Source organism: Malania oleifera, chromosome 3 (genome assembly GCF_029873635.1).
Source record: "Malania oleifera isolate guangnan ecotype guangnan chromosome 3, ASM2987363v1, whole genome shotgun sequence".
In the NCBI taxonomy this organism is placed as follows: Eukaryota; Viridiplantae; Streptophyta; class Magnoliopsida; order Santalales; family Ximeniaceae; genus Malania; species Malania oleifera.
Window position 1 is genome coordinate 20117694 of NC_080419.1, and position 13269 is coordinate 20130962.

At 35.4% G+C, this 13269-nt stretch overlaps 1 protein-coding gene across 5 annotated transcripts in view; it reads right to left on the bottom strand.

The window, feature by feature from the left end:
* Positions 1-13269, bottom strand: part of LOC131150635 (bifunctional 3-dehydroquinate dehydratase/shikimate dehydrogenase, chloroplastic-like) — a 98220-nt gene that overhangs the window by 13493 nt on the left and 71458 nt on the right. For 3 of the 5 annotated variants that reach the window (XM_058101488.1, XM_058101487.1, XM_058101486.1), the window contains 2 exons: positions 11219-11324; positions 1860-2078 (listed from right to left, as the gene is read on the bottom strand). In XM_058101488.1, the coding sequence (XP_057957471.1) occupies positions 1860-2078; positions 11219-11324 (325 nt within the window). Of the gene's footprint in view, positions 1-1850; positions 2079-11218; positions 11325-13269 lie in introns of all 5 variants that reach the window. The other 2 variants (XM_058101485.1, XM_058101484.1) reach the window with 1 other exon arrangement.

Genomic DNA, 13269 nt, shown 5'->3' on the forward strand with positions numbered 1-13269 from the left:
CTTAGTTCCCACTGCTATCCCTCAATGTGCTCTAGAATCTTTTGCTATGACAGCTATAAGAATAACCATAACCATCTGATGGTATACGTGGATGGACCAAGAAGCAAGTGCACAGAAACACTCTCAACACATTTTGAACACTCCTTTAAAACATTCATAAGTTTTCCGAACACTCAAATATTTTAATTACAAATTTTCAGATAAAATGGTCAAACACAGCAGATTTTTACAGCAAAATGGAACACTAAATGGGAGCCCGTAGATAAAATCCAGATCCAGATCCAGATCCTAGCCTGAGGAAAACTGCAGTAACTCAATGGAGAGAAACCAGATGCTAAAAATAAGTAAAGGATAAAAAATTCCTAATGACATATACACATACCAACGGGTTTCTTCTTCTCACCACGCACAGTAGACTTTCCTGCATGCTCCAATCAGCTGTGGACAATGCTGCCTGAATACTCTGCTTAATGTTGCTTCTCATCTTCCCCACAAATCCACCCCCAAAATACAACTCAACAGAACATCTTTCTGTCCAACTCACAATTGAATTCATTGCACCACCATCCACCAACCAGAACATTGGCTGGAACCAATGGATTCCACGCCAATGCCTCCGCCCTCATCAACACCAGAAACAATGTACGGGTTGTCAATTAGATTGGCCAGAAAATGTGGAGTTTGGGGGGTCTTGTTGTTTTCCGGAAATGATGGAAAAGTGGACTTTGGATGTGGGTAGCAGATAAATGGCTGGAAAAAAGGGGTTGGGGATCTTGCTGTTTGCCGGAAATGATGGAAAGGTGGATTTTGGGTGTGGGTTGTAGATTAGCCAGAAAATATGGAGTTTAGGGGGTCTCGCTGGAAATTATGGAAATGCAAATTTTGGGGTTGAGTGTCTGAATTGACAGGAGATGAGTTTTGTGGCGACGAAGATAAGAAGCAGAGCTGATCGGAGCACACAGGAAAGTCTACAGTACAGTGCGCAGACAATACCTGTCACGTATATAGATATAGATATATATATATATATATATTTTTATGTGTATATATATATATATATATATATATATATTTATGTATATGACACATATAGATTTTAAAGTAATAAGAAGACTCTTAGGGGTCACCATAATCACAAATCTGCTATGTAACTTCAAACTAATGTTAATAAGCAATATGAAAAAGATCTTTTTCATTACAATATACATTGTACACCTGCTGAAAAGTTCACGGTTACACAACACATTATAGGGTTTTATAATACTGGCAAAAACATGCTCAGCAGTGGTTTATAGCAAGTGGGATATGCGTGTGTCTCTATGTTGAAGAATGTGAAATTGACGTCTTCTCCAATGATCCACTAGCTCTATTTTAACATATTACGCAAGTTGTTAATATGTAGCTATGTACCCACTCTTCAAAGAACATGTGAATAGAAGAAAAATCTTGACAACAGGACTGGATAGTCTGGATTATTGGGTGTTCCACAAAACCAACTATAGGCTACCACTGATCAAATTGAGAACCAATGTCTCTTTGCTGTGGTAGTTTATATAGTACAGTGATTCAACCTACTATCACTTGTTTTTTCAAACCTGCTTAGCAATAATGACCCATGTCAACTAGACAGTCTACTTCTAAAGTCAAAATGACTAACATGAAGAATGCTGCATACACAGATAGAAATAATCTAAAAGCAGTATCCATTAAACCATGATTTGAATTGCTTCCTCATAGCATATCCATAGGATATGACACAGTACAATGGTTACTCATCCACTCTTCCAGTTCATAACTGATACAGTTTCATGGAAAGAACTGGAAAATAACAACATTGGCAAATTACATACACTGCTTACTTGAGAATGTACAGTTATTTGGAAAATACGTGTCACGTCACTGATATCCGAGGCAGTTGTTGCAATTTTCACTATGTCAGCTCCTGCCTCTTGTATTCTGGCCACAAGGTTGCCAAGATCTTCAACAGAGGGAGTATTTTGATAGTTATGAGAAGAAACAATGACTTTGAAATTTTCAGGCTTCTTTCCATGTATTGAATTGTTGAACTCATGTGCAACCTTCAAATTAGGGAAGACAGTGAACATAATTCAGCTCTAACTGCAATCGCATTTGAGATAAATAACAGAACACATATTTCCAACATTATGTGGTAAATTAAGCTTGCTCATGTTTTTGGTGCACTTGTTCTATTTGTATATCCTTTCCTTATTGATAATTTTTCTCTTACAAATCATCATCTTAGAAAAGAAAAGCAGGAAAAAGAAAAACAAATTATAACATGAGCCTGGCAAAGCTTTCCAGTCACACTTAGTGAAACACTCACACTTAAGAGCTTTAGAAAAAAAATCCACAAGGACTCAATAAAATCAATTCCCTCTATTATTTTGATAGAAAATAAAAAGGACAAAGAAGAATACAAGAAGAAATAATTTTTTTTCTAAAAAAAAAAAAGAAGAAGATATCAAGCCAACAATGCCAGCCAATCCCATTGAAATCTGAAAAGCATACACCTTTGAGGCAAGCAAAACAATGGGCCTGTAAAGAAGCAATAAAGCCAAATCTATCCCAAAGTAGCTGCCAGGTCAGAGAATGCCTGTCAAAGATTAAGCATCTCTCTAACCAGATATTCCAAAGAAAAGAAAAAACAGCACAATTCCAGAACATGCTAGAATCCTTACCCGCTTCCAACACCTTGAAAACACAAGCAAAACAATCTCCAAACGGCGCAGCCAACATTCTACAAATAGATCAAATAAACAGTTCTACAATCTCCAGACTACATTGAAATGCGTATAGAGATAATAAAACACATCTCATCTCTATAAAAATGCATCAAACAAACGTCTGGAGAAAAAGCAATATAACGCCTTCTAACCTACAAAAATTCTCACCTAATGATGCTACAAAGACGAAAATTAGCCCTTGAAAATATAAATTTTAAATTTAGCTTTGTTGTCAAAAGGCAGTCCCTCTAGGAAAATTAATGTTATTTATTATTAACTTCATTTATAATAATTAAAAACATAAAGTTCATCAGATAGATGCTTCAAAATATCAGTATCTGATATATAATTAAGATCTAAAAATTGTGTAAGCTCCTATGGTTTGTGATATATTTCCATGAATTCAAAATGTCATGGAAACATAATACCCCTTAACTTCACATTTTCTATTTCTGCATTGAACTCTTCATCTCCCCTTCACATTCTGCCATCTAAAATGCATTGTTGCAATAAGAGTCATCTACTTAAGCATGTGATATATCATGCATGCTCTAAGGATTCAATAAAATTACATGAAAAATAAATCTATGGCTCATGCCTTATTTTTAGTTTTAATTTCCCATGTTTAAGGACAACCTTATACATTACAGTTTTTCATTCAGATTTTAGGAGTAACCTTGGTGGCTAATGAGGTTGTGGAGGATGCTAAAAGATGGCGGAAGAGAATTTTTCTAAGTCAGATTTTGAGAAGCTTGTTGGTTTTTTCCAGATAAAATTTCTACAGAGGATAGGTTTTGGAATGAGATGGAGAAAATGCTTTAGAGGTTGTCATTTTGCAGTCTTCTATGTTACACTGTTATTGTGAATGGTGAACCCAGGTCTTGGCTTAAAGTCCTAGGATTGTTGGGCAAAATCCCCTTTCTCCATTTCTTTTCACGCTGATGGTTGAAGTTTTGAAAATGATGATTGGAAAAGATGCAGATCAAGACTGAGAGAAGGTGATTAGAGTGCAGTTGAGGATTTATCCGTCTTGCATTTGCAATTTGCAAAATGATACCGTCTTGTCTTGTTTGATGACGTGTAATTTTCTTAATTTCTTGACTATTTTTAAAATTGTAAGGGTCAAATCACAATAACTGGTTTTAAATAGCAGCCATGGCCGTGATTGTTACACACCACAAGTAAGCAGTGGGAATAAAAATCACAACCATAGCAGCCATTATGAGATTTCTACAGCTGCTACAAGGATGTTATGGCAAATATACATATATTTTTATTTTTCTAGTTTTCTTCTCACTTTCTCTCATTTTTCTTTTAATAAATAAATGTTGATCAGGCTGATTAGCTGGGTGAACAGGAAGGGTTAGAAGATTATAATGAGGATTAAAATGATATATAATTGTTTAGTCTTTGTGATACTGACAGCAGATGCAATAACTAACAACTTGATATGAAACAATAATTTATTAACAAATTGTTTTTATTTCGATAATATTAGGGGTTGTATGGTATCATTTATGTTTTATGTTTCCTGTTTTCATTGTAGTACAGTTAAGAAACATGTCATAACAATGAATTTGTATGTGTCGCTAGTTTTCGTTTTCCATTGCTTCATCACACACGGCAAAAATCAAAAATCAGGTTTTATGGTTTTGATTTGCTAGTACTAGAATTCACTTTTGTGGATTAAACTATTCTATCAAAAAAATAGGTAAAAAAATTAAAATAAAAAAGTACCATGTGAATTTAAAATAAAAATATCCATTACATTTCTAAAAATTTGAAAAAAGTCATCCAAAAATTTTTTTTGCTATTTTTCAACTTTCATATACAATAAGATTGTTCCTAAGGCACCAAAAAGTGAGTTTAAAAACATAATAACTAAGTAAAATGATTATAATTATTTTTTTAATCATAATAATTTTCTAATTTGTATTATTTTTCATTTTCATTATATTAATCATAGTTTTAATTGTTATTCGATCCAAGGACAAAAACGAGCACACATTCAATTAGGTTTTTAATTTGCTTTAGTTTGGGAATATTAAGCAAACATGCTGACAGTTTATGCTTTTTGATTTTTATTTTTCATTCATAATTTTACATTTACAGTGATGCGAATGACCCCTTAGTAATTTGATATTTTCTTTTTCTATATTTTTCAACTTTGCTGAGATTTTTGTTTAAATGAATAACCTAACACAATGATAGGTCTCTCCCTCTATTCATAATACATATAAAATACATTCTAATCACCACAATACCCTTACCTCACTTATCAACATAACACTAATGCACTAATAGTACTAAATTACTAAAATTACCATTAACACTCCCCTCAAGTTGGAGCGTAGATACCATATGCTTCTAGCTTGTTACAAATAAATTTAACATGAGCACCCACAAAGCTTTGGTAAACAAATCAGCAAGCTGCATAAAGTACTTCACATAAGTGGTGACAATGAGCTTCTGCACAAAATTCCCCCAAACAAAGAGACAATCAACTTCAATGTGTTTTGTTTGCTCATGGAAGATTGGGTTGGAGACAATATGAAAAACAGCTTGATTATCACACATCAACTACATAGACTGAGAATATGAAAAGCCCAATTCTTCCAACATGTTTTTTAGCCACACAAGATTACATGTAGTACGAGCTATGACCCCGTACTCTCACTCAACACTTGCCTTGGCCACTATAGTTTGTTTCTCACTCTTCCAAGAAACCAAATTACCACCAAGAAAGATACAGTACCCAGTTGTGGATCTTCTGTCTGAAGGTGATGACCCAATTTGATCAATATATCCCTGAATATAAGTGTGACTTTGACCTTAGTATTAAAGACCTCTCTCAAGTGCACCTTTAAGATATCTCAAGATGCGAATTACTGCGTCCCAATGACCTGTCCTTGAAGAATCCAGAAATTGATTTACAACACTTTTTGAGAAAGATATATCCAATCGAGTGACTGTGATATAATTCAACTTTCCAAAAAGTCAGTAGTATTGTTTAGGCAACAAACCACCCATATCCGATAGTAACTTGCTATTAAGACCCATTGCTGTATCAACTAGTTTGGATCCCAACAACCCAGTCTCATCCTAAAGATCACAAACATACTTCCTTTGTGACAAAACAATTCCCATACAAGATTTGGATACTTCTATACCCAAGAGCTATTTCAATGGTCCCAAATCTTTGTTTTGATTCTTAGTCTGCAGAAAATGTTTTAGGCTTTGAACATCTTGATCATCATCATCTATAATTACAATATCAGCCACATACACAATACGAAGGATCCTACTCAAAGAAGTACGACGATAAAACACAGAGTGATCCATTGCATGTCGTCAAAGGTCAAACTCAAGTACAACAACACTGATGAAACAAACCATGCTCTTGGCAATTGTTTAAACCATATAATGCCTTCTTGAGACGACACACTAAGCCTTACTCCCCCTAAGTAACAAACCCAAGTGGTTGCTCCATATAGACCTCCTCCTCAAGATCAACATGCACGAAGGCAATCTTCACATCTAACTGATGCAAAGGTTAATGACAAGCGGTGGCCAAGGAGATGAATAGATGTAAGAATAATCCAAACCATACACCTAAGTATACCACCTTAGAAAGAAGATGTGCCTTCAAACAAGGCATAGAACCATCAAGGTTGATCTTCACAGTACAGACCCAGCGACACACAACCACAAATTTATCAAGAGAAATAGATACCAATTCCCAAGTATTATCGTCCTGTAAGCATTCATCTCTTCAACCATTATATTCCATGTGCGTTTACCTTTCTAGACAGCAATGGGAGGATTAACATTGTGGGAAGTATGATCATTAGACGAGAAAACCAAAGGTGTAGTAGAAGATATCTTCCTTGGAGCTGTCGTCGTTAATACACCTGCACATTAGGACTATCGAGACGATAAGAAGGACTCAAACTACATGGGGATACAGGTGGATAACTGGGCAAGCACAGCAAACAAGAATTTGGAAGATTAGGCAGAGGAAGAGACTCACTAAGATCAGAAGCACTTAAGGACTAAGTGTAGTATGATGTAGACTCAAAGAAGGTAACTTCGACTAAAAAAATAAAAGAAGCGATGGTAGTGTAGAGAAAGATCATAACAACGAAATCAATTTTGAGTGCATGAGTAGCCTAGAAAGATGCACTTTGTAGCACGAGGATACAACTTATCAACCTTGGGAGTTAGCTAATGAACAAAGGAGACACACCCAAATATACAAGGAGGTAGAAAGAATAAAACTGAATAAGGAAAGAGAATGGAGTAGGGCATTTTACCACTAAAAACAGAGGATGACATCTTGTTAATAAGACAAGCAGTAAGTAAAACATCACGCCAAAGCACTTTAGGTACATGCATTTGATAAAGTAAGGTGGGAGTGATTTCAAGGATATGTCTATTTTTCCACTCTGCAACCCCATTCGATTAAGGAGTGTGAGCACAGGATGATTGATGAACAATACCAAACTAAGTCATATAAGCAGTGAATTGAGTATTGAAATACTATTTAGCATTATTACTCCAAAGTATTCAAACTAACAAACCAAATTGAGTCTTTATTTCAAAACAAAAGGCACAAAATATATGAATTAACTTAGAGCGATCTCTTATTCAATATAGCCAAGTCATCCTTGAATACATCCACAAAGATTACAAAGTATTGGAAACCCAACTTGGACGCAACTTGACTAGGACCCCAAACATCAGAATGGACTAACATGAAAGGCCTGCAGCTTGTTTATTGACTTGGGAAGCAAAAGGGACACAATGCTTTCTCAACTGACAAGACTAACAATCAAGACTAGACATAGAACTCAAATTAAGAAATATACTTTTCAACTTCTCCAATAAAGGATGACCAAGGCGACAATGAATTTGAAGGGGTGTGGCAGCAGCAGTGCAGGTGCTATAAGGAGATAGCAGCTCAAAGTGGTAAAGTCCACCAACTTCATGCCTTCAGAAATCACCTACCTCATTTTCAAATCCTGAATGACCCTAGAAACAAGGAAGAATGTTACTGAACAATTTATGGATTTGGTAATCTTGCTAACTGACATGAGATTGAAAGGAGACTTGAGAATATACAAAACCGAAGGAAGAGAAATAGAGGAAGTGGGATTTACAGTCCCAAGTCCCTTAATGGCAGTGGCGGATCCATCAGCAAGAACAACACGAGGTAAGTTTTTAGGATACTAGAGTGTAGAGAAAAAATCTGGTATACCTGTGATAGGATTAGTGATAGTGAATTCTATAACTGAAGAACTACGACAAGAAGTACTAGATGGTAGGCAAGTTGTGGGGTTACCTGTTTGGGCAAGGGATGCAATGAGAAGAGAAGCTTGCTGTGACGCTTGATAGTGCTAGAACTTGGAATACTCTTCCTTTGACATAGCTATAGTACATTTCTCCCCACTTGGTCCCAAGGTGTGGAGTCAGCGGTGGCTGCATTGGCAACACATGAAGGTTTTCCCTGGAGATACCAACACTACTCAATAGTATTACCACCTAGTCCACAATGAGCGCACTTGCAAGGAGTGCCTCTACCTCATACATCTCCTCCACCATAACCCTTGAACCACCTCGACAACTTCTGTGGCTAGTTGGTTGAAAACTAGAATCATTGTGTGTGGAAAAGGCCATCCTCTTAGAGCCAAAAGCAAGAACAAGAGAATGTGTGCTGGACAAAGCACAAAGGATGCGAGAATAAACATCAGCAAATGATGGCAACTCTGCACTACTAAGGATTTGGGACTAGATTGCCTCAAACTCGGGTTTCAAACTTGCTAGAACTTGGAAAACTATCATCTGCTCCCTCTACTTCTGCATCTCACCAACATCCGAAGTTATAGGTTGCATGATGTTAAGCTCCTCATGAACATGTTTCATCTCTCCAAAATACTTTATAACACTCCCATCTCCCAATTGTAACTGAAATACTCTCAGGATAAATCATACATATGTGTAATGTTACGTGCAAAAACTTGGCATAATCCCAAATCTCCTTGAATGTGTCCAGATGCATGCACATCCATGCAATTTGAGGTTCCATCAAGTTCCACAAGAGGGAAACAACCAAAGCATCTTCTTGAATCCACACTTCTTTTCTCTTCTCATTAGAAGGGCCAAACTAGAACAAGTGGTCAGATTTTATTAATCCTATTAAATAAATCCTAACAGCCTGACCACTGAACATAATTCTTTTCATCCAATTTTTTGATTGTTATCTTTGACAGAAATGGAGAGACATGTTTTTGGGATTCATAGACTCCATTCCGACACTCACAAACCAAACCACTATTGAAAAAAAGGAACAATCAAAGTAACCGGGACAACCACGGGCATGGTGTACCACTGAAACAACCACGGACAAGTCACCAATAAAGTGATACAGCCTCACAAAATCAACTTATGAACACTGCCATTGCTCCAAGAGACTCACCAATGGCCTTTACTAATACTGAACAACAACTAACGGATTAGCACGAGTGCATGGTCAAAAAATATTGGATCTTTGAGCAAAACACATGCCCAACAGCTTGATATTATGATCTAGAGAAGGAATCAGAACATGCTGAAGGAAAAAAAAAAAAAAAAAGGAACAGAAAAAGGTGGTGAAACTCTCTCACGCACCGGCGCATGGAGTTGGGACTGCTGGCAGTTGGCCGGCGCATGGGGAGGTTTCCAGCAGTAGGATTTTACAGGGTTATATTTTGTAGGTTCTATTTTTGGCTGTGGTTGATTTTGTGAAATATTGAAGGGTAGTATGGTTTTGAGAAGGGCAATGACGGAAGGATGTTTTCCGGTGGTGACCGAGTTTGGTTTGTTGGTAGGGTTTAGGTTGGGCTCTCTCTCTCTCTCTCTAATACATATCAAATACATTTGAATGACCATAATACCCTTACTAACTCTTATTAACACTAACACAATAATAATACTAAATGACTAAAATAACCATTAACAAACTTCAACCTTGTTTCTTTTCTAGTTTTTGTCTTGTTTGAAGTTGTCAATAATACCAATGCTTGCATTACTCAAGCTGACATTCTCGTTACCGCTTCCCCACTGCTGCTGGCGCAAGTGCTTCAATCTAAGGCAGAATGTTCCCCTACCAATGCATTTTTACATCCCACAGATTCAGCAGATCACCTAACCCCGTTCATCTTCACCATAGGAGCGTTCGATCAATGAGCTATTATACATTCTTTCAAGGGTCGCTGCTTCTAGGCAAACCTCATTAATTTTTTATTAATAAATTTTACGATCGTAATTTGCAGCTTCAAAGTTTAAGACAAACATGATTTTAATTACTTTTAACAAATAAAATAATAGAAATTGTTTCATTTATTGTATGTTTTATATGCCTAATAGATTCAATGGAGTACACCATACTACAAGCTAATGTATTTTGTTTCATTAATTAATTTATCATACATTTTGTTTACTGAAAGGTGAAAAAAATATAATTTTCCCGTCTTTAAAAACAATGTAAAATGTATTGCCTTTACTAAACAGAGTCAGAAGTTCAACTAAAGGATCCAAAATACATTAATTTTTTTTTTTAACAGTTACAGGCTTAAAATGCAAATTTACAATATAGATGAGGTTGTGTGCTTGAGAAGAATTCATAGCCATTGCACTCGCTTCCAGCTATGTAACATCTAGTACCCCTGCTTCCTGCTACAAACATTACCATTACACTATGCTATCTGCTACTGCTTTTTAAAACAATGCATAAGATAGATTTGTCTAGAAGTGGGGTTGCAAGTATTATCATAGAATCAGAAATTTCTTTCTTGTTACACTAGCATGGCCAAGTGTGGTATTTTGAATTAGCCTTTTGGGGATTCCTTTAAGAAGTAATCCTACATTCCTACAACTAATTCTTCACATCGCAACATAGCAACAACAATTTCTTCACATCTCTCTAACATAAGGATTCACTGAATCCTTAAGACTGTTCAAACAAAAAAGCACACATAAATCTCTATATATGCCATCAAGAAAGATAAAACATGATTCTGATCAATTAAACATACGATATACAAAGGGGCTCCAAAAGGTAACCAATATGCAGTAGACTGAAGCTGAAAGTGAAAAAAGGGTATATCAATATACAACATGATGCACAAACTACTCATAGAATAACAAGCGTGGTGATCTTTAATATTAGGATAATGGACTGAGAAAAAAAATTACAAGAACCAACAGATGTTTTCCTATTTTGAACAAGGTTATCCTGAACCAGTTTGCAAACTTTTTCCACTCTAGCGCTTTGCAACCAGAGGCTATGGTATTTTGATGAAATTGTTGAAGTTTTGGATCTCTGCTTTGTAATGACCATGCAAGAATATGAATTTGAAACTGGAATCTTAAACCATCTTCCTAATACTTTAATGCCAATAGTCAAAGATATTGAGTTATATTCACAAGGAAGCAACCTGGAGTTCAACATCAATGTAATCAGCTCCCAACTCCATGGCTAATCGAAGTGCATCCAATCGCCTGTCTTCATCACCATCATATTGACCACCTTCCCATTTTGGTCTAGAAAAATACATGAAATCAGAAAGTTCCACACCAGCACAACCTTAAAATGTTGCAATTAGTCAGAAATGAACTGTTCACGCAACTGAAACACTTTACTAAGTGGAGCCAAAAACTTTGAACTTTCCACTCTTAAGAAAAATTAAAGCTTCTCAAAACACAAGATGTTTTTGTTAGGTTATAAAGAAGGACATGTAAGTGAGATGTGCTTGCACAATAAAAACAATCACCCAAATGCTAATTTGAAATATATATATATATATATATATATATATATAGAGAGAGAGAGAGAGAGAGAGAGAGAGAGAGAGAGATTGATAGATAGATAGATAAAATGACAAAAATGTATATGAACGTTGGTCTGTGTATGCATGCCAATATGCTGGGTGGGTGGGACTGTGAAGGAGGAAGAAGAGAGGGAGGGGGCCACTCCAATATTCAGTAGCAACAAGAAATAACAATTCCTGTTGCTTTTTCACAATGTTTAAAAAGTGAAGGCATAAAGTAATGCATTTTAATCCTCATGAGGAAAGGCATAAACCAGAAAGTGTTAAGGTGTAAGCCTTTGGGACTTTTACTTTTTAAAAATAAAATAAATAATATATTAAAAATACAAAAAAATAAAATAAAATTAGGAATTACAACTAAAATTTGAAAAAAAAAAATGAAACCCAATTATTCAACTACTTCTTTGGTCATTCTAACTTCTAAGCACATAAAATTAAAATCTTTCAAGTATAACTAATAATAACGTTACATAGTCCAAGTAATGGCATGATTGAAAAAGCAACATATGTCATGATTGAAGAAGCAACATTAAATTGTTTTTGAAAGATTTAGGTTCAATTGTTCAAGAGTTTTAGAGATTAACTCAAATTAGAGCTTGACTCAAACTAGAGCTTTCCTTGGTCCTTTCTTAAATATATATGATTAAATTTTTCTTGCCTAATTTAAAAACAAATTTGGCTCAATATGCAATCCGCTACCAAAAATGAGCAAAAGGCAGCCTTCTATGCAAATAGATAAGCCTTTCTATATTATGCATTTGATTTCAGAAAGCTTGGTATTTTAGACTATGCCTCAGGGCATTCTAGGTGTGCTACTTCTCAAGCCAGCTTCAACTGTGCCTTTTAAAACATCACTTTTGCAACATAGTAGCAAAATGAGATTTTAGTGTGTAACAGTTTGCATTAAATGACAGAAAATAAAACCTAGTTTGCCATTCAACAATTTAGCAACCACAGTAATAATCACACCCTCAAAATTCAACCAAATGACTTTACTATAATCAATACATGTTCAAGGAAAGCAAAGCCTACCTTAGTCCTTTCTGCAATTCACATACTAAAAACAAAATACAGACCAATGCTTTGTTGCACTAAATGGCATTTGTCATTCCATTGTATGGCTAATGACAAACATATGTCTCCACTAGTACTGAGCTAGCTTCTATGGTGTGCCTTCATTTTTTATTTTATTTTTTAAATGATTGGCATCTCACATCTCAACATGAGTCAAGATTTCAGTTTCACGCTAGGAAAAAAAATTCCCAAAATTTTTCCATGACCTCAAGAATGCATTACAATTTTTTTAATATGAAAAAACAAAAAAAATTGTGTATTACACTTGTGTGAAGGAAGGAATTGAGGATTTAGGGCAATAACATATTCTTTGTCTATTCAACAGCAACACTCAGTCATTGCACTAAACCCTTTCCTAGTTAGTGAAGTGCAGGGAAAGAAGATGAAAGGAAAAGCAAATTGACTAAATAATGAAGCACATGCACACAGTGTGCCCACAGCTACTGTTCTTTAAAAAAGGAGGCTCGACATAATTTCAGTAATTAATTATTTCTCTTATAAATTTACCAATCTTTTATTTTGAGAAAGAAATGAATATATATGCATCTATCCATATGTACTCTATTTATATTAATGTAAATGAT